Genomic DNA, 22,028 nt, shown 5'->3' on the forward strand with positions numbered 1-22,028 from the left:
GGGGACAGTGACTGTTTTGAACTACCTTCAGTATTTTTTTGTGTGTTCTGTTTTCACTAAGGTCCATGTCTCCTTGCAGTACTTCATCTTGCTCTAGAAGTTCATATACCGACTCCAAATCAAGATCCAATTCTTCCTGCATTCGCTCCTCCTCTCGATCATATAGACGTTCCCGTCCTCGTTCCTACTCAAGATCACCACCGTATCCAAGAAGAGGCAAAGGGAAGAGTGGCAGCTCTCATTCTAGGTCAAGGGCACATGGTTATCACAGGTCAAGGTCCAGGTCACCCCCATCCAGAAGATCCCATTCATGGTCAAGATCTCCAGTATTTAGAGCCCAGTCTCCCACTAAATGGACAACACCTCAAGGAGGAAGGGAGTATTTTAAGAGACACAGAGAAGTTCCACCATACGATAAGAAAGCTCCCTATGGCAGATCTGCTGCCTTCCGACATCCATCTGAAAAGGAAAGATACAGCGCGTGGGAGAGGAAGGTGGACACCAATCATGAAAAATCTGCTCACATGGAACCTGCTGTGAAAAAAGTGAAGAAGGAGTAGCCAGATACAGACAGTGTTAGAACATCTTCCTCTTAAAAGGATGAGAATACTTTGATAGTATCCTGTAAAGAGTAGTTCCCATTTTGGGAAGCTAGAAGGGGAGTACCTTTTGGGGAGGGGGGTGTTGCAGAAGCCATTCTGGAACATGGACAGTTGCATGGCTATTTTTCTCTTTGTTTACTAGCTATACTTTACTAGTTATACTTTGTGTATAAACACAAATCACATGTTCATAAATAAAGCTAACATTCTTTTAGCCTCGTGTATTCCCTGGCACGTCTGTCTTACATTTCTAAGTAGCATCTTACCATAAGGGAACAGAGAAATCTCAAAAAAAAAAAATTAAAAAACAGGAAAAATCGTGGAGTGGGAGGGAAGACTTAGTCTTAGTTAGAACTAATTCAAGTAAATGAGAGAGAAAGCAAACACATTTCCTTCTTGTTTGCTCTGACTGTCCCTGATTTGGGCTGTGGGTGGCTGTTGGGAGGGTGGAAGCCTTGCATCTCTCTTTAGAAGTCCTCTCTCCCTCCCCCTGTCAAAGCACTGCAGCCTCAGGTGCTTTCTAGTCTTGGAGACACAATTAGCTTCATTCTTAAAGCTACCTCAGGTCTTGGTCTACAGGGTGCGGTTTTGGGTTTGCTTTGGTTTCATTTAGTTTCTTTTTTTTTTTTTTTTTTTTTTCATACGTGTATCCTTGTATGAATTTCAAACCAGAAGCTGGATCTTAGTGTGGCAGGAATAAATCACTGGAAAGCTTGCTAATTCTTGTTGAACAGTAAAACAGCAAACCTAAAATTAGTGAAGATTTTTTTAAAAAAAGATGCACAAAGCTTATACTTTTGAGTATTTCTTCATTGTCTTGCTCTTCTGTTAGCTGTCATTCTACACTTGCAAATTTGTGCTGCCGTCCTGCTGTTACTGCAGCCAAAGCAAGAAAGTGGATCCTTTTTGGTTTAGTATGACTATTTCAGTAAGTGAAAGGATCTCTGGTTGGCATTTGTCCTTAGAGGCTGCAGAAGTGCAGAGTCATGCCCATTGTTTTAGTGCCATCAAGCACAGCTGTGATCCTTCCTGGCTGAATTTTGAGTTTAGCCAAGCTATTGGGTTTTAGGAAACCACTGTAATTTACATGCAGCACTGCAGCAGTGAGATTAGCCTTTTCCTGCTATTTTCTGTCCCCTTCCCCACTTGCTTTGTGTTAGTTTCTGTTTAGTCTTCTGTTGGAAGTGGGAGTTAATACATTGACTGTCAGTTCTGGGTTTTGGGGTTTGTCTTTTCTTTTTCTATTTTTTTTTCCCAATTCTTCTGCATTATTATCTTCGGGTTTCATCCAAGTTGCATACATCGCCTGAGGATGGAAACATTTACCCTGCTCCTGGGAGCAGGGAGGGCTCAGGAGCATATCTGAAATGCTTGTACAGCAGGGCAGGCAGTGTGAGAAACAACCAAGCTGAACTGGAAGCCTGGGTCCATTCCCAGAGCTAGGATATCATTGGTATCAGTGAGACTTGGTGGGGCAGCCAGGTGTCAGCTACAGCTGCTCACATGCTGGAGTGCAGGGCAGTCCTGGGAGAAAAGCAGGAGCCAGGCACGTGCGTTGCATTTGCTGAGCAGGGCTGGGTCCCCGGAGGGCAGAGAGCAGTGGCTTGAAGAATGGCAGCCTCAAAGGGCGTGCAAGGTGCGGGAGCTTCCTGCTGCCACCCTGGCTTGTGGGGATAGAGCTGAGGCACCCAGCTGAGTGCAGCCTGGTCCCTAGGATGGCAGGGCAGGCTCTGCCTGAAAGTGGAAGAGCTGCTCTCAGGGCCCTTGAGGCGTAGCATGGCTTCATGGGCACCAGAGCTGGGCCCCAAACCAACTGGCTCAAGGCTGCTTTGGATTTTGGAATGGACCTGAAGGTGGTGCCCAGTATCTGCTCAGAGCAGACAGAAGGCGGCCTTAGAGCAGACAGCTTGTCTCCTGTGGATACTCTGCTATTGCAGCCCCAGATTTTGCAGGTGGTTAAGGGGGATTGATGTGAGAGGTGGCCACACTTGACAGAAAATTGAAGGAAGAGTTGTGGTCACTTTGGGGAGAGGAATCTGGCAGAGACAGCAGTACCCAGGAAACCCCATCAGTAATGGCATGGAAGTCCAAGACGACCTAGCTAACAGCGCCTGAATGACCACATCTGTTCCCAGGTGTGGCAAACATGGGAGCAAGGGTGGGGGGAAATAAGCAGGGGTAGGTCCCTTGTTTGGGAGGAGGCAAGGGTGGAGAAAGGCGGGAGTCAAGGAAGCTGAGGGGGGTGTACAAGCAAATGACCACAGGCAGAGAGAGGCACTGCAAAGTGAACAGCCAACTCTTGTAATGAATTAAACAAGAAGCTGGGATCTTGAAAACTGAAACTAAGTCCCTCTTTTCAGCTGAGGGAGGGAGCATCAGTGATGGCTTCAGGCTGTGTCACAGCAGGTTCCCCTGCAGCCCCAGGGACAACACAAGGGAGCCCAGAGGGGCAGAGCAAGTGCTGCCTTGGGCTGGTGCTGTGCTGCTGAGCTGGGCCGGGCTCCTGGGACACAGGCAGCTCCTGGCAAGCGGGCAGCGCTGCAGAGAGACAGCTCTGCCCAGGAGCAGCTCCTGTGCCAAGCGCAGCAGGGCTGAGCGCAGTGCCTGCAGGCAGGGAGGGGAGAGGAGGGAGGCAGAGAGAGGTTAAAGGCAGTGTGGGGTGGGAGGATGCTGAGAGCTCACTGCAGGAGAGATCTTCACAGCCCTTGACATGGTAAGTCACTGGCTGTAGGACAATACCGGTGCAGTTCCTGGAGGGATCTCCTGAAGCTGGTACATCCCACAGCTTACAGGATCTTACAGGATACAGTCATCTGACACAGTTGAACAGCCAGGACTGGTCCCTGTCCCTGCCCACTGCTGCAGAATAGGGCTGACTTCTCAAGAGCCTGTGGGCAGATGCCCTGCTCCTCATGGCCCACACGGCCAGCACCAACCAGGGCTTCAGGCACAGAGCTCAAGGAAGGTCTGCTAGAAACAGAAAAGGGTGTCTATGTATGACAGGGGGAGTGTCTATGGGAAATGGCTTTCATTTTGCTCAGAGAAGTCTCCCCTAACTTGTCACTATCTTTTTCTCCAATGACAGTCCCCATGCCCAGAGGCAGCAGATGTCCAACAGCAGCTCCATCACTGAGTTCCTCCTCCTGGTGTTTGCAGACACGCGGGAGCTGCAGCTCCTGCACTTCTGGCTCTTCCTGGGCATCTACGTGACTGCCCTCCTGGGCAACGGCCCCATCATCACCACCACAGCCTGTGACCACCGCCTCCACACCCCCATGTACTTCTTCCTCCTCAAGCTCTCCCTCCTTGACCTGGTCTGCATCTCCACCACTGTGCCTAAAGCCATGGCCAATTCCCTGTGGGACTCCAGGGCCATCTCCTACTTGGGATGTGCTGCCCAACTCTGTCTGTCTGTCTTTTTCATTTCAGCAGAGTTTTTTCTTCTCACTGTCATGGCCTATGACCACTATGTTGCCATCTGCAAACCCCTGCACTACGGCACTCTGCTGGGCAGCAGAGCTTGTGTCCACCTGGCAGAGCATGGCAAGCTGAAAAGTCCTTCACTAGCATAAGCAATACTTAGCAACAACTAAAACACCAGCGTGTTATCAACATTCTTCTCATCCTAAATCCAAAACACAGCACTATGCCAGCTACTAGGAAGAAAATTAACTCTATTCCAGCTGAAACCAGGACCGTATCTATATATACACACCTTAATAAGCTGGGTCAGAGAAATACATCCAGAAGAGTCATCAATCTGTTCACAAAACATTAAACACATATTCAAGTTCTACAATCAAAACACAGCAATAGTTCACCTCTACTGTAGCCTGAAAGGCTGCATTGTATCCTCTGAGTGTCACTGAAAGAGGCATTTCCAACCCAGTGTAATCTGTATTTGTTCAAAAAAGTGTCCAAACCTGTGACAGCTCCAGAGTGCCTCTGTGGTTAATGAGAAGAAACCAAACTCACCAAACCCGCCTGAGATCAACTTACTGCTCCAGACTATCTCAGAGAGGGACCCTTGTCAAATGCTCACAACTGCTTAAGAGTCAAAGGGGTAAGGAAGCTGCCAATTTTCAGCTAAAAAGGAATTTATGAGAATAAATTGCAACCACACTCCTCCCTCCCAGCTACCTATGGAACAGCTTGCAGGAATGAAGTCCTCAGGCCACTGGTTCGTAATGGACTGCTGTGTTTGTTGAGAACTAATGACTGGAGGGCAATTTTTCCACAAGGAAAAAGGGGAACTCTTCGCTTGCTCCTTTTCCAGTATACTCAAGTCTATTATGCCACAAGCAGCACTTAAGCTTACACTAGTAAAACATTACCAGAAAGACACTTGAATCACTGCTTATTATGCCTGAAGTTGTACACAAGCGTAGAATAACATTTCACAATGTAAAATGAACAGCTCTCCTCAAGGGGTCACTAACTGGATCAGAAGAGAGTAAAACCCTTCCTTGGAAAATGCTCTTGTCCTTTTGTACCTAATGCAGTGGAAGAATTCAAGGGAGCAGTTTTAGCAGACTCTGGGGAAAAAAATCTCTACATGCAGAAGATGATTCCTCACTCCAGTTCATCATTCCTTCTCTATATGTTTAGAATCATACGGTGGTACACTAAAGAAAGGCTTAACTTCTGGGAAATTAAAGCAGCATCCAACCCTGAAGTCACCCAGCTCCAAAAGCATACTGCAGGCAGAAGTGAAGACAAATGACAGGGATTTTACCCACAAATGCACCAGGCTCTAACCTTGTGCCAAAATTTATACACTGGGGTTTAGGTATTTTCATTTGCAGACAAACTATTCAACTAAACTGCTTCATCTGAGAAAGTGGAAAGATCAAATGCAGAACTTTACAATAGCACTTTGTGTAGCAACGATGTTTAATTTCACGGCAATCTATGAAAGACATTTATTCACTCAGAGGGGCCCAAAGAATATCACTTCAATCATACAGTTTTAGGAACAAACACCCAGGTATTTAAGGACATGGAAAGGAATCATTTAGCTGCACAGAACTGTCCTCAAAACATATGGGATACGTGGCTCATCGTATTTGTTTGAACACCCAAATCAAAAGTAAGAAACAGTACCAAGTTGAACAATAATGGTTTCTCAGGGGGTTTTCATCACATTTTCAAAAACAATTAGGCAAAAAAAAAGTGTTTAAAAACAACAGCTAAGTGATACAATGTGAAAATGGCAAAAAAATGCACTCCAGACAATTTGTATTGCAAGAATCAAAAAGCACACAACAACCGATACAAACATACAAACTATTATGCTGAATCAAATACATTCTATTTACAACATATACTCTGTTTTACTGCAAAAGAGATGAAATTACTGTTTGGAAAATTAATACAAGGCTACATTGTTTAGAATTAAGTGCCGTGTGTAGAAAAACAGTGCGAGACTGTGGTTTTACATACTGGTTTTGATGGTCCACGCACTGGCTCCGTTCGACTTCTGCAAGAAGAAATGGAGGTGATCAGAACTTAAAATAGAGCACGTACCTCCTGAAGATGAGGAAGTACAAGGAAATGCTTGAGATTATCACAGAGTGGTTTCTTCGTACATTTCCCTTCAAGAACGTACTACAAGGCAAGTAATGCATTTTTGAAGGCCTCTCCACCATTACAGCATACGGTCAGCATTCCCAAACATTAACCACTCTACCAGCAGTTTCTGCAATGTTTCCAGACAGAGGAATCAAAAGCTAATCTGCACGGCTAGTTTTCAACGTTACAACAGCAGTGCCATTCTTTCCTCGTCCCCACACACAGGGATTTAGTTGAGCTTTGATGCCAGCAGCATCTGTCCTCTCACTTTAGGGCAGCATTACAATACCAGGAGAGGGTGCCACCCAACCAGAAACGGAGGATGCATTCACAAGGCAGCACTGAGCATCCATACTTAAATTAACCCCCCAAACAAGGCCATGTTTATAAGCACAATGCTGTGGCGTCCACAATTACTCAGTAGTGCCTGAAAGCACTGCAACAACTGCTGCAGTAACATGCCCAAAGTTTACAGGCAGAGCCACACAAATTCAGGGTTTTTGGCTGGCAAGTGCATCACAGGCACCAGGATGCTGCTGTACTGTTTGTTCAAGACACACTGTAACTCATCAGTATACTTTATTTATGGGGAACCCACATCAGAAGGACATGGCAAAACCACAAGCTAATAACACCTACTAACTGTGGTGGAGAGGCCTATCTTTAAGAAGGCTGGAAAACATGACCATTCAAACAATGCTAATGTAGCTGATACACAACTGGACTCTGTGAATACAGAAATGACAGCAATAATGCTGTAGGCAGCATTGCATTTGAGTGTCTGTCATTTTAATCAATACGCCTGATTCTCTGTCCTCTCTAAATCTTAGGAATACAGAACTAAAACCTGGAGCACAGATATCAGCTTAGGGTAAAAACAGACTTAGAAAGAGAACTAGCAACAGTTGGCAACGTGCTAAACTGCTTCCTGCATTTCAGGTTTGGAAAGGATTAACTATTCCTTCATCGTACTCGCACAAAAGGCAATACACTTTGGGATATTGTTCTTTTTCTCTTGCCTGAAATGGATGTTGTCTTTAGGAAACTGATACGAATCCCTTATGAATGGAACTTCTTGTTTGCACGGTTCGCCAGCTGGCAACCCTTGGTCTTTCCTCTACAGCTAGGATGCAAAACCCCCAGCCTTGGGGCATAAGAATACCTGCCATATCCCACCCTCCCTCCCCCAAAGGCAAGAAAGAGTCAAACCCCAACAATCAGACACTTCTGAGATGGGAACAAGTTCTGAGTTCCCACTACGATGTGGCTCTGTCTTTACTATAAAAACAATAAAAGCAAACAGACATAGCAAGGAATCTCTCCAGACAGAGGAAACAGGATCTACATCCTGGGTATCAGCAAAATCAAGCCCCTGAACAAGCCCAAGAGTATCATCTTAAAAGTTACCATTGCTGCAGTTGGAACCCTGTGTCCCAGCAGGCCTGAACATGGAAGTTGACTTTGGGACAGATACATTCAGCTATCAGAAGTCCTGGTTAACAGGGGAGGTCCCTGATGACTGGAGGCTTGCCAATGTGACGCCCATCTACAAGAAGGGCCAGAAGGAGGACCCGGGAAACTACAGGCCTGTCAGCCTGACCTCGGTGCTGGGAAAGATTATGGAGCGGTTCATCTTGAGTGAACTCAACAGGCAAGTGCAGGTCAACCAGGGGATCAGGACCAGCCAGCATGGGTTCATGAAAGGCAGGTCCTGCTTGACCAAGCTGATCTTTTATGACCTGGTGACCCACCTGGTAGATGATGGAAAGGCTGTGGATGTCATTTACCTGGACTTTAGCAAAGCCTTCGACACAGTCTCCCATAGTATTCTCCTTGGGAAGCTGGCAGCTCATGACTTCGACGGGCATAGTCTTCGCTGGGTTAAAAACTGGTTGGGTGGCCGAGCCCAGAGAGTAGTGGTGAATGGAGCTAAGTCCAGTTGGCAGCCAGTCACGAGCGGTGTTCCCCAGGGCTCTGTTTTGGGGCCAGCCTTGTTTAATATCTTTATCAATGATCTGGGTGAGGGGATTGAGTGCACCCTCAGTAAGTTTGCAGATGACACCAAGTTGGGTGGGAGTGTCAATCTGCTGGAGGGTAGGATGGCCCTGCAGAGGGACCTGGACAGGCTGGACCGATGGGCCGAGGCCGACTGTATGAGGTTTAACAAGGCCAAGTGCCGGGTCCTGCACTTCGGGCACAACAGCCCCATGCAACGCTACAGGCTTGGGGAAGAGTGGCTGGAAAGCTGCCTGGCTGAAAAGGACCTGGGGGTGTTGGTTGACAGCCAGCTGAACATGAGCCAGCAGTGTGCCCAGGTGGCCAAGAAGGCCAACAGCATCCTGGCTTGTATCAGGAATAGTGTGGCCAGCAGGAGCAGGGAGGTGATTGTTCCCCTGTACTTAGCACTGGTGAGGCCACACCTGGAATCCTGTGTCCAGTTTTGGGCCCCTCAATACAAGAAAGACATTGAGGTGCTGGAGCGTGTTCAGAGAAGGGCAACAAGGCTGGTGAAGGGTCTAGGGAACAGGCCTTATGAGGAGCAGCTGAGGGAACTGGGATTGTTTAGCTTAGAGAAGAGGAGGCTGAGGGGAGACCTTATTGCTCTCTACAACTACCTGAAAGGAGGTTGTAGTGAGGTGGGTGTTGGTCTCTTCTCCCATGTAGTTAGCAATAGGACAAGAGGAAATGGGCTCAAGCTGCGCCAGGGGAGGTTTAGGTTGGAAATTAGGAAAAATTTCTTTACAGAAAGGGTGGTCAAGAATTGGAAGAGGCTGCCCAGAGAGGTGGTGGAGTCACCATCCCTGGAAGTGTTCAAAAAACGGGTAGATGTGGCACTTTGGGACATGGTTTAGTCTAGTCTACCCTTGATTGGTTTAGTGTGGACTTGGTAGTGTAGGTTAATGGTTGGACTGGATGATCTTAAAGGTCTTTTCCAACCTAAATGATTCTATGATTCTATGATTACAATCTACCCCATGACAACAAAAATTAACAGTGGCTTTAACAACAAAGATGCAATCTGAATGCCTCTGTAAACTAATATATCCACAAAAGCAGCTAACACACTGAAAGCCCTAACAAAGGGTACAATGCTGTATGGATACTTACACAACACAGGTTTTGCTGGTACCTTTGACTCCTCCAACAGGGATTCTCCTAACAATCACCGATGAGTTCTTAGCAATCAGGGCATTATCATCTGTGTATTCTGAAAACAACACAAATGCAGACAAAAACTGTAGTCACTTTGTAAGAATGTATAGTACTATGACATTACACATCACTTCAGGGAATCCCTTCACAGGTATGAAAGCAAAACTTTAGAGGTAACATTGTGCTTTTAACATCTCAACACACTAACGGGACATTCCTAGGAGTCTTCAGATTTGGTCATCAAACACAAGCAGCAAAATCATTTCTGTTCTTTTAAAACAGTTTGTTGTTTGCCAACAGCACAATGGTCTCCAAGGTCACTCAGGACTGACAGAACACAGAAGACAGCCTGCCATCTGCATTAAGACCAGGTCAGAGGCCCAGCTGGGGTTTGTTGTTTACGTTGGTCTGTTGTATTTTGCCTGAGAAGCAGAATAGCACATGCTCCAAGTGTTTTCAGTCAGAATGTTACAGGGCAGGAAAGAGCATTCCAGAATCCTGAGCCCTCGAGTTTACAGTTCTTCCACAATCCTGTGAGAACATCTATTCCAAAAGACAGGTCAAGAAATTCAGATCAAATTAAGAGGAGGCAAGTTGAAATGCATCATTCCTGAGTACAGGCTTTTTGAAGAGAACTCTGCCTTTATAGAACATGCCTCTAGAGTAAGCATGGAAGAGGACACCCCTGCCCCCCCTGCTATTTAAAATAGGACCCAACCATCCAGTATAGCTTCCCAGCATCTTCAAAAGAGTCCATCAGATCATTTTTTCCACTGACATTTAAAATCCTGTTACCTTTTAGCGAGTTTAAGCATCTACATCTGATGAATAAAAACTGAAATTCATGGTTATGCATTTCAAGCAAAAATTTGGTATACGTATACATTACACTGAAATGTATTCTCTAGCTTTGCTCTGAAAACCACAGGGAGATTTTTGTGTTTTCACATGGAAAACACCCTTAAGAAAGCTTCAGGAAGCACCTCTGTCACTAATACACCAAGTTTAATATTTTAGACTCCTTTTACAAAGGTCAAAGGGCAACACAACCGACCTAGAGGAGGATCTGGTCACTGGTGAACAAGAGGGATGCTCTTTAAAGCATGACAGATACTCCTTCTTTAACCTCACCTTTAGGGAACACCACGCTTAACAGAACCTAGGGAAGCAGACACTTTTTCTTCACCGCATTCTGAGTACGGATGAAAACAAAGCAACACACTTTGTAAAACTGGTATGATGTATATTGCAGTAACACTTTATGGGGTAAAATCTTTATGAGCATCATTTTCTCTTCTAAAACTTTGCTTTCTGTTCCTCACCTTCTGTAACAGAATCCACGTTTGGCCTATTTCAAAACATTTTTTCTCCTGGGGATAATAACTGGGCTCCATCACAGTTTATGACCATCCATCAGTCTGGTTTTAAGGCTCTGTTTGACACAGACCCAACTATTCCAGTAGTGACGCCAGCCAGTTGGCCATTCAGCCTGCTAGCATTCATGAAGCTGACAGTACCTTAGCAATTGAAGACAAAATTCAGAGACCCTTCTGCAGAAAAGCCCTTCAGGCAAATTAACCATTTTTCAAAAGCTCTTGACAATTTCATTCAATAGAAATAGAAAAATTCAAGACTCCTGAAATGTATCTCTATCTACGCGTGTCATGCAATCCAATGGCACCCCTAGGACCCCTAACATTGTGCTCTTAAGTCTCTTCACAGACATTCTCCTGAACATAGTTTAAATATCTTGTCGTGGTTTAACCCCAGTCGGCAACTAAGCACCACAGAGCCGCTCACTCACCCTCCCCTCACACCCCACAGGGATGGGGGAGAGAATTGCAGGGGAAAAAAAAGTAAAACCCCTGGGTTGAGATAAAGGTGGTTTAACAGGGCAGCAGAGGAAGAGAAATAGTAATACTACTGCTACTAATGAGAAAAGAACACACAAAGCACAAAGTGATGCCCTTTGTGATGCTGTTGCTCACCACCTGCTGACCGATGCCCAGCCCATCCCTGAGCAGCAATCGCTGAGCCCCAGCCAACTCCCCCCACTTTCTATACTGAGCATGACGCCCTATGGTATGGAACAGCCCTCTGGCCAGTTTGGGTCAGCTCTCCTGGCTCTGCCCCCTCACAGCTTCTTCTGCACCTGGCAGAGCATGGGAAGCGGAAAAGTCCTTGACTGCCACAAACACTCCTGAGCAACAACTACAACATCAGTGTGCTATCAACATTATTCTCATGCTCTCATTCTCAATCCAAACCACAGCACCACACCAGCTACTAGGGAGAAAACCAACTCTGTCCCAGACAAAACCAGGACACATCTGCAGATAAACAGGGAGCTTTAGGTGCCCAAGGCCCCGCGCCCGCCACCCCCATGCACCTTTGTTGGTCTGGGCGTTGCTGATCTGCAGGTCGCAGTTGGTCGCCTTCAGCTTCTCGCGGCCCATGATCTGGCGCTTGAGGTCACACAGGGGGATGTGGAGGCCACTGAAGGTGACCGCATCATAGCTCAGCTGGGAGGAGAACTTGTAGTGGACGCACGGCATGCTCCTCCTCACAGCCCAGCGGGCGGCCACACGATGGGGAGTGGCCCCCGCGGCCCCGGCTCCTCCTCCGCTCCCTCTCTCACATGCAGCGCTCCCAGGCCCGACCGCTCGCTATGGCCACTCGGGCGCCCGGCCTCAGCATTCCACCCAGGGGTTTCCTGGATGACAAGTGCACAGGCTGCCTCCAGTGCCTCATGTCACCCAGCGTGTTACGGCAAAAGGCCTGCATCATGGGGGCACGGCAGCCCCACCCTCTTCCTCCTAACCCTGAGCTCTCCCTAAAGGCAATCGCCATTCCTCCACACCTTCTTCCAAAACCTTCCCGTCTACCACATCCACTGAGCGGGCAAGGGAGATTCTCCAGAAGCCCTTACGTGAAACCCATTCGAATAAGCCAGCCCGCTGGCCATTTTTTTCCTGGAGGGAGTTCATCCAGCCCTGCACACTGCTGCATAACGTGGATGTTTGCAGAGAGATTCACTTGCTTTTCTGCAGGAAGCCACAATCAAACTAAAGGTAATGGTAAGAGTTTGGCTGCCACTACGGGCCCAGAGCATCCTGATTGCTCTGAGTCATCTCCTCTGGGTCCCAGCCTTACTGGTTTACCTGAACAGCCCAATCCGGCACATGCTAACCCTTGCACAGGAAATCATCTGCATCATTCAGACTTACCTGAAGATTAGACTACCCTATTTGCACAACTACCAGGGCAATACTGGATAGGTGAAGAAAGGGCATTCCAGGATTTACCCTCCACCTGAGCTGAAAAGGGGATTCTAAGTGCATTAATACCTTCCGCACAGGTTAGAACCGCTATCTCTTCTGCCTCTGGAGGTCGTAGCTACTGATAGTTATGGGAAGAAGTGTTACAGCCCTCTGATGGAATGTGGCACTAAGTTCCCCCTGTCTGTAACAGCTTTTATCCCTCGTTTATGGGTTGCAAAACTAGAAAGAGCTATTGTGAATGTGTCAAGAGAATTAGAAAAAGCCATTAATGAAACCGCAGGGAGTATTACAGCCCTACAGGAACAAATCAACTTATCACCACAAATGCTAATACAGAATTGATTAGCCTGAGACCACCTTTTAGCAGCACAGGACACAGTGTGTGCATTGTTGAATCACAGCTGCTGGGCTGTTTATGTAAATCAAGACCAGAAAAATGAAACTGATTGAAAAAAAAGAAAAAGACTCATTTAACTGTATGACATGAAGTAAGGCACGGATCTTCCCTAAATCTCTTTGGCTGGTTAACCTCTTGGCTCCCAAGCTCAGGTAGAGGACTGTGAACTAAAAGGATTTGGGTTGTTGCATTCACTATCGTATTTTGCTTTGTAATTGTATGTGTGTGTTTATAGTGTTGTATACCTTATGCACTCAATTTCCGGCTTATAAAATGAATAGTATAGTGTGAGCCTGATGGTCCAAAGAAAAGGAAGTAAAATCTCATTCCCTAACTATTGTACCAATTAGTCTTTAGACTATGAACTTGTATGAACTTTCTTAAGATACATCGAGCTGACACTGTATACTGCACCGCCATGGTTCAGCCAGCGTGCCCAATGACCCCAGCTCTCTGCAAGGAGAAGGACAGCCCCCACCCTGAAGAACAAAGCACACCCCTGCACTGCCCAGATCATGCCAGCATCCCAGCCCCTCCCACACCTCTGGGAAACCCTCCCCTTCTCTGGCAGCAGAGACAAGGAGCTGCAGCAAGACCCACTCCAGGGACGTCTGGATCAAGAAAGCAGCAGATACATGATGACGACACAGAGACAGAGTTGCTTTGCAAAACAGCAGCGTGTGTGTGTGTGCGTGTTCAGTAACGATGTGTCAAATTGCGTTGGACCTCAATGCTTGAATGGTCTAAGAACCACGTGTCAGACCACATTCGGGCTGCGCCAGTTTGAATGGGACAGCTTGTGCGCACGAATGCAAGAATTCCTCTTGTAATGCTGTACTTTGCCTCCCAGCCTCTCTCGTCGGTCGGCACGGGCCACTTGCCAAATTTTCCTGACAGCTCCCCAGCATGGCCACACGGTACCAGCACTGGTTCCACCACACTTGGGTGCAGCATCTTCCCCCTCTGGGGCAGAGACGGGGAGGGAAAACACAAGCCAAAAGCACCCCATCCTCACTACCGGGGCGGGATGGGGCAGCACACATATGTCGGCATCGCAGGGCCACCGGTGGTGGCCCCATGCCTGCCCCTTGGAGAGGAAATTCACCTCCCCGCAGAAAGCATGCTTGGGATGGGAAACTGTTGGGGTGGGAAACAGGGCTGATGCAATCATGGTTGGGATGGGAAGCCATCATCGGGATGGGAAATCACCATTGGGATGGGAAACCATCATGGGTATGGATGGGAAACTATGGTGGGGATGGGAAATCAGCATTGAGGACAAAATCATCAGCAGGCAGGGAAATCATTGAGATGGGAAGTCGTTGTGGTATGACAAATCAAACCATCGCAAGGCTGGATGAAGCAGGTGCTGGCGGAACCATTGCCATGGGGACGCCCCCCCCCCACAATGCTGTTTGTCCCCAACAAACCCCACACCGACCAACCGCCATGGCAGGTACAGCAGCAGGCTCCTGCTCCTCCTGGTGCTCCTGCCCCCCAGGTAACTCCCCAGACGGCTCTGCCCACCAATATCTCACCCCATCACCCCTCTTTGCTTCCCCCAACAGGGAGGTTCCCTCTCCGCCTGCCCATGGCATCGGAGGTATCCAGCATCACATTCACCACCCCGGCCATGCTGCCACCGGTCACTGCCTGTGTGCTGCCTTCTGTCCCGGGGCTGACACTGTCCTCTGAGCCTGCCCAGCTCCACACTGTCACCTACCAGCTGGCCCAGGGCAGCGTCTGCCAGGGAGTGCCAGGGCCCCTGGGGGCCCCGGGGCAGGGGGTGCAGCTCCATCGCGCGGTGCCGCTTCCCCCTGGGGTGCAGCTCCCCACCGTGGTGCAGCTCCCCCATGGGGTGCAGCTCCCCACCGTGGCTGCTCCCTTGCCCTCTGCCTACAGCTGGGGACAGCCGGTGGTGACAGGGATGCTGCTGCCCCACCAGCTGATGGAGCTGGGGATGGGGGCCATGGTCAAGGGGCAGCCCCTGAACCCCAACAGTTCCTGCTCGCTGCACGTCCCTGCCTGCCCCACCGCCCTGGCCCCCCGCCACCCCACGGCTCAGCTCTGGGTGCAGGGCCCCCCTGTGCTCCACACCCTGCCTGGCAGCACCCAGAAGCCATCGGAGGCCGCCAACAAGGACGCAGCGGCCATTGAAGATGGTGACCCTGCTGCCAGCCCCCACCAGCGTGCCCTGGCTCCGCTCACCAGCGGAACTGCAACAAAAGCCAAAGGTGAGGTTTGGGGGGTAGCAGAGCCTGCAGGTGGGCGGCCAAGCTGAGGAAACCCTGCATCACCCTGGGGTTGGGTTGCCTTTGTTTGCTATTTCAGCAGTGGTGACCACCCCGGCAGCCCCAGGGAAGCCCACGGAGCTGTCCAAGCAGGGGCCATATGCCTTCACCAAAGGGATTCCTGAGCAGGTACAGAACACCACCGCCAACTATATGCTCACCTGGCTCAACAACATGGACAGCGAGGACACTGTCCCTGATGTCCCTGACAGCCCCAGCTTGACTGACTTCCTCCACCAGCTCCCCAGCCTCTCTGAGTATGCGGTAGATGGCGGCTGCCCCAAAGAGCAAGCAGCGGTGGCGGGTCTATGGGACAGCAAGGACACCGTCTCTGATGTCCCTGACTTGTCTGCTTTCCTCCAGGAGTTCCCCGACCTCTCCGAGTACGTGGCGGAGGGCGGCTGCCCCAAGGATTGAGTGGTGGCGGCAGGGCTGGGGGACAGCAAGGACACCCACCCTCATATCCTTGATTTCCCCAACAGCCTCACCACCAACGCTTTCCTCATTGAGTTCCGTGAATTCTTGGAGGACACGGCGGACAGCAAGTGCCACCAAGACCAAGCGGTCGTGGTGCGGCTAGGGGACAGCGAGAACACCACCTCTGCTGCCAGTGTCCCCAGTTTGACCACCAAGGTCCCTGACCTCTCCAAGTACGTGGCAGAGGGAGGCTGCCCTGAGGAGGGAGTGGTGGTGGTGGGGCTGGGGGATGGTGAGGACACCATCTCCGATGTCCCCAACATCCCCAACTTGACCTCCTCCCTCAACAACCTCCCCCACCTCTTGGACTACAGGGCAGAGGGCGGCTGCAGCAGACAGCGAGTGGCGGCGGTGATGCCCCCGGCTGCCCCCCGGTGCCATCCGCCCCGCATGGACCAACTGCTGGAGGAGGCACTGTGGAGGCAGCCCCGGGTGCTTTTGACCCGCTTGCCACTGCCGCCGGGCACCGTATCCTGCCAAATGGTGGCCAGCTCAGGAGAGGCGGGCGGCAAGAAGGCCAAGCGCTCCGTACCAGCCAGCACCTGCAAGACGCAACATGCAAGAGTGAGTGCCCCACGGGACACCATCCCACCAAAGAAAAAGAAGATGGTGGTGGTGTGCCGGGTGGCCAAACACTCAAATACTCTCTTGCAGAGGAAGATGGACGGGGACGGCGATGCAGCAGGCGGCAGCGGGCAGCAGGCAGGAAGCAGCAAGCGGAGAGCATCCGAATCCAACAACGTCCCCGCCAAGCAACCTAGAACCCGGGGCGATGCCAGGGGTAAAGGTCCTTTGTGCAGCAGGAGGGGACAGGTTTAATGCAGCCAGTCCACCAAAACCCTGCAGCATGGAGTCCTTAAACCATGGGCCTGGGGCTCCGGCCCCGCGCCCAGCCCAGGGACCCTCCCCCAGCCCAGTCTACTGAACTGTGCGGCTGCTAAAAGGAACCACCGCCCCGAAACAGCATCCCCACCGCGGCCTGGTACCAACACCCCTGCTACCGCCATCTCTGCCCCTTCCTGCCGCTGACAGCCCCACTGCCAGCATCCCCACCGCAGGCGGGAAACAGCGTCCCTAGGAACAGCATCCACACCACAGGGCTGAGGACACCCCGCAACGACCTGAGGGCACTTGCTGAGCTCCATCCAGAGTTTCCACCCGCTGGGGCAAAGAGTGAAGGTGGTGGGGCTGGGACACCAACTGCCCGACCTGGAGCCACAGCCCGGCCCCAGCGTGACCCCCAGACTCCCCAAGACCCTGCCCGCGGCCCCGAGATGCAGCGTGGCTGACTCCAAGCCCCTGCCTCAGGCAGGAAGGAGACAGCACTGGAGGCAGCATCGAGCAGCAAGGCACACACTGGGGCTTCTGCCAAACCCAAGCAGCCAAGCTGGCTGCGCCTGTCGCCCATGGTGGGCCAAACCCCACGCGAGGGGCTGCCCCAGCACCTGCACATGCTGCCGTGGCTGCCACGCACCCCCACCCACCCCGTGCTGGCCCTCGGGGGCCTCACGGCTGCGCCCACCCCACTGGAGGAGCAGGAGGAGTTGGTGCTCATCACACCCCAGCAGCGGCCCGAGCGCGAGCGCAGGAAGAAGCTGGCCAGGAGCAGTGGCAGTGGGCGGCGCTGCACATGTCACTGGGCCAGCTGCAGTTTTTGTGCAGAGCGAGATCAACATGGAGATAGCCGACAGCAATGGCTACCCATAGCCACCGGTCCAGCACAGTCCCCCGCAGCACCCACACGCAGGGGGAGATCCGGAGGCAGAGACCTGCACCCACCTGCTCCAGCCCCAGCCCCAGCCCTCTCCCACATCCCTGCTTCTTCCTTATTTTATTAAAAGTGTTGGCTGTTCGCTTTGCAGCGCCTCTCTCTGCCTGCGGTCATTTGCTCAGTGGGAGGTGGGGCACGGGGGCTAACACAGCCCCTTCCCACCCCACAGATGCCTGAGCTGGGCTGGGGATGGCCACCGAGAGGGTGGGGAGAGGGGGCATCACTCCGGGTGGTGGGCGCCCGTGGGAGAAACCACGCTGATTTGCACCAACGCCGGGAGGATGGAGGCCTCCATCACCGCCCCAGCACCAGCATCACAGCCGGTGAGCCAGATCCGGCCCTGGCAAGGAGCTGCGGCCACCCCAGGGGGCCAGGCAGGGACTGGCTGAGCGCGCAAAACGCAGCTGGCACCTGGCCGGCGAGTGGCCATAGCTGCGTGGGCTCACACAGTGAGATCCCGGAGCTTGTGCTGCATCGGCTGCCCAGCTCGCTCCCACCCCTCTACGGCCTTGTCCGGCGCTGCCTGGACCTCACCCAGCAAAACCCCCTGCCCACAGCTGAGCCCCAAGACGGTGTCACAAAGAATTCGCAACCGGCCCATGCCGACCAAGGCGAGAGGCCAGGATGCAAAGTATACAATTAGAGGGGCAAGTACTTTTTCATCTGCGTGCCATGTCCCAGCCCAACTGGGGCACTCCAAATGTGCTTTTACACAGCCTTCTTATACCCTTCCATTGTTCACGTACAAGACAACTTGACTCTTCACTAGCACCCACGCTCCCAATTACTAATCCTAGCCAAACTTTGCAAAGCAACTCTGGCTTTGCAGCATTCTCGCCGCTTGTCTATTCATCCAGATGTCCCTGGAGTCAGTCTTGCTGGAGTTACTGATCTATGATGCCAGACCATGCTGGGAGCCTTTCAAAGACGTCTCAGAGAGGCTAGGACGCTGGCATTATCTGGTTGACCTGGGCTATCCTTTAGCCTTCATGGACAGCTCTAAGCTTCCCAGATGCAAAGTCCTTCTTCCCAGGGACAGGCTGGCCTTTCCTTTGTTTCACTTCAGCATGAGCAATATCAGAGTCTCCAAGGAAAACTCCACTACCTCCTCACATTACAGAGTCTCACTTGACATCATCATATATATCTACAAAGTTAACACACTTCCATACTATAAAGACTGGTTGATTAAATAATTGGGGAAGGGAATTGTCAGAACGTGCCCTGTGGGTCCCACCAGCCAGGGCCCCAAAAACCCACTGACAGGGGGATGGAGAGCCAGCAAGGATGCCACCCGGGGAGGATCGGTCTCCTTGAGTGACTACATTTGCCGCTGCAAATCACAAATTCCCCTGCAGCACTCAGGGCATTTCAGCGTCCCTGGAAGAGCCATCCCGTGGCGTTTCATCTCACTTCATCTCTGCCATTCCCTAGACCAACATGGCTGACCAGCAGCCCCGTGCCCCACGACTACGGCTGCCGGCATGCCGCGGGGAGCTCCTTCCTGCTGTCTGACCCTGCAGGTGCACAGAAAGTTGGGAGGGGACACAGCCGGGACAGCTCACCCCAACTGACCAAAGGGATATTCCAGACCATATGACATCACGCCCAGCAATAAAACTGGAGAGGAACGGTGGCAGGGGGGGGGCCACCTTTTGGCAAAGTGTCTCAAGGAAATGTTTCTAATACTCTAGAATGGTCAGACTAAGCATGGTAATCTCACTCCATGTTCTAGCTCTGCCACACGTTACCTCTTCTTTTTTTTTTTTTCCCCTCCATTCACCAAAAGGCTGCCACTTCTTTCTGAATGCAAGATGAGTTACATGGGGTTATACAGACAGCCCATGGAAAATGGAGAAATGACTCTGGGATCACATCTATCCCCATTCCTTGGCACTCCAACACTCCTTTCACGCTCCTTTCCTTGCCAGCAGTCAGGCCTTACGCACTCTGTGCAACACATACAAGATGACGACTTCGCCAGACACCGCCCAAATCAGCTCCTGCTTGAGTTCTCATCAGCTCAACTCCTGCCGCAACCTTTTCTCTCCTTACATGCACTCCTGCCACATTCTCACTCACTCAGAAAGCTCCTACAAGCATCATCTCACTCACTGCCTTCATCGCAACTAACAGTCTCCTTAACACCGTCCCGTTGTTCCCCTCACTTCACACATCAGTTAATGCGGCCTTTCATGCCTTAGCCTCCTCCCTCATGCTATTTCCCACCGAGTACCACGACAACGGCTCCTAATTACACGTCCTGACAGCAGCTTCCACTGACTGTCACCTGCTACACACCAACAGGAACAGCACTGTCTTCTCCCATCGCCATCCCCATGCTCGCGAAGAGCTGTTCACACACCCTGGCAGACGGCCTTGCTGCCTCAAAATCCTTGCTCTGCTGCTCAAGGCCATGAAAACTGGCATGCTACAGCTGGACCCACATCACTCTTCCTCATTCCAGGTGACACTGCCCATTTCTGGATATTCCCACCTGCCCACAGACATCTCTTCTTTTCAATCTTGTAAGCATCTTGGAAAAGCACACTTTTTAAAATTTTTTTAACACCTGCTTTGACCTTGCTACAGTACAGGCTCAGAGTCCATGACTATGGCTGGTAATGTCTGTAGCAATACAGAGTTGTGTAGGGATGAAAAATACCCAGTGGTTCAGCTCATTTCAGCTGTTTAAGCCAAGGCTTTTGGCTAGAACACAGCCAAGAACATTTAAAACCAGAACTAACCTACACTCCCTCCTTCACTGGCACCTCTTTCTTCATCAGTTTGTTGCACTTCCTTAGTTCCTGGGGAGTACATATCAAGATGTTCCTGTTTAAAAGAAACATCAGTCACACAGAAAACCTGCCACTCACATACATGGTGCCCACACAGTAGCATTATCAAGGCCCTGCATATACACAAAAGACTAAATTAATGAACCAGGGAGGAGAGAGCAGAACGAGTGCTCTGGCACCTGCGATTAGTAACAAGAATTTCTGCTCTGACCTGGGGCTTAGTCAATGTTCAAGTACAGTACTGATCCACTAACAAAACTGAGCCTACCACGTAATCCCAGGTGCCATATACACCCTGCCTTCTTCCATTGCCTCCTGCCGATGAAATGTTTTCCAGGCTCTTCCACCTCATCGCAGCTTAGATACCTGCACTCTGGCTCAGGGCTGACTCGGGGAACTTCTCAGTGCTTTAATTTTGCGTTGGGCTTGATACAAGCACGAGGCTTCTTCCTTCGCCTTGGCCCCCAGCAAGTGGCAGGCTTGCAAGTGCTTTGATGGAACTGAGCTTGGACACCTACCACAGACTAAAACCCAAGCAAACAAAAAGCCCAGAGAAACCGTGTTGGAGAGTAGCAGAAATAAACATCAGGGCTGAGCACTGTTTAACACACAGGGTTTAGAGTTTTGGAGACTGGAGCTCCCAACAGACTTGGCTCTTTGAATGGAAACATCCTTTAGCTCTTGATCCTGACAGAAATACTACAGACTGCCCCCACCTCTACTTTGCAGTTGCCTGAAGCGTTTGCTTGTCCACATCCAGTTCTCTTCCACGCTTACAAAGTATGTTGAACCAACCGCCCGACCCGGAGCCCCAGCCCGGCCCCAGTGTGCCCCCCAGACTCCCCAAGACCCTGCCCGTAGCCCCAAGACCCTGCCTGTAGCGCCAAGACCCAGCTCAGGGACGGCTGACTCCAAGCCCCCACCTCATGGCAGGAAGGAGATGGCACCAGAGGCGGCATTGAGCAGCAAGGCACGCACCGGGGCTGCCGCCAAACCCAGGCAGCTGAGCTGGCTGCGCCTGTCGCCCACGGGGGGCCAAACCCCACGCGAGGGGCTGCCCCAGCACCTGCGCATGCCACCGCAGCTGCCACGCACCCCCGACCACCCCATGCTGGCCCTCGGGGGCCTCGCAGCTGCGCCCACCCTACTGGAGGAGCAGGAGGAGTCGGTGCCCATCTCACCCAAGCAGCGGCCCAAGCGCAAGCACAGGAAGAAGCTGGCCCAGGAGCAGCAGCAGCGGGCGGCCCTGCACATGTCACTGGGCCAGCTGCAGTTTTTGTGCAGAGGGAGATCAACATGGAGATAGCCGACAGCAATGGCTACCCATAGCCACCGGTCCAGCACCGTCCCCCATAGCACCCACGCGCAGGGGGAGATCCGGAGGCAGAGACCTGCACCCACCCACTCCAGCCCCAGCCCCAGCCCTCTCCCACATCCCTGCTTCTTCCTTATTTTATTAAAAGTGTTGGCTGTTCGCTTTGCAGCGCCTCTCTCTGCCTGCGGTCATTTGCTCAGTGGGAGGTGGGGCACGGGGGCTAACGCAGCCCCTTCCCACCCCACAGATGCCTGAGCTGGGCTGGGGATGGCCACCGAGAGGGTGGGGAGAGGGGGTATCGCTCCGGGTGGTGGGCGCCCGTGGGAGAAACCACGCTGATTTGCACCAACGCTGGCAGGACGGAGGCCTCCA

The 22,028-nt window shown here is 51.3% G+C and overlaps 1 protein-coding gene across 1 annotated transcript; it reads right to left on the bottom strand.

The window, feature by feature from the left end:
* Window positions 1-93: 93 nt before the first annotated feature.
* LOC142597055 (E3 ubiquitin-protein ligase RBBP6-like) lies at window positions 94-11,881 on the bottom strand. The gene is made up of 5 exons (XM_075727490.1): window positions 11,716-11,881; window positions 9,282-9,381; window positions 6,045-6,081; window positions 4,318-4,362; window positions 94-243 (listed from the first exon to the last, which is right to left on the bottom strand). Exons 1-5 carry the CDS (start codon window positions 11,879-11,881, stop codon window positions 94-96), a joined length of 498 nt encoding a protein of 165 aa, XP_075583605.1.
* Between the last annotated feature and the right edge of the window lie 10,147 nt (window positions 11,882-22,028).

Source organism: Pelecanus crispus, unplaced genomic scaffold (genome assembly GCF_030463565.1).
Source record: "Pelecanus crispus isolate bPelCri1 unplaced genomic scaffold, bPelCri1.pri SCAFFOLD_47, whole genome shotgun sequence".
Taxonomy (NCBI): Eukaryota; Metazoa; Chordata; class Aves; order Pelecaniformes; family Pelecanidae; genus Pelecanus; species Pelecanus crispus.

Bases quoted from the DNA above. Each gene is read 5' to 3' on its own strand.
- LOC142597055 (XM_075727490.1), bottom strand. From the start codon at position 11,881: ATGCCGTGCGTCCACTACAAGTTCTCCTCCCAGCTGAGCTATGATGCG. The intron at 6,082-9,281 runs GTAAGTATCCAT...TTCTTCTTGCAG, and splicing joins ACCAGCAAAACCTGTGTTGT to AAGTCGAACGGAGCCAGTGC. The intron at 244-4,317 runs GTGTGTATATAT...CCCTTGACCTAG, and splicing joins CTCTGACCCAGCTTATTAAG to AATGAGAGCTGCCACTCTTC.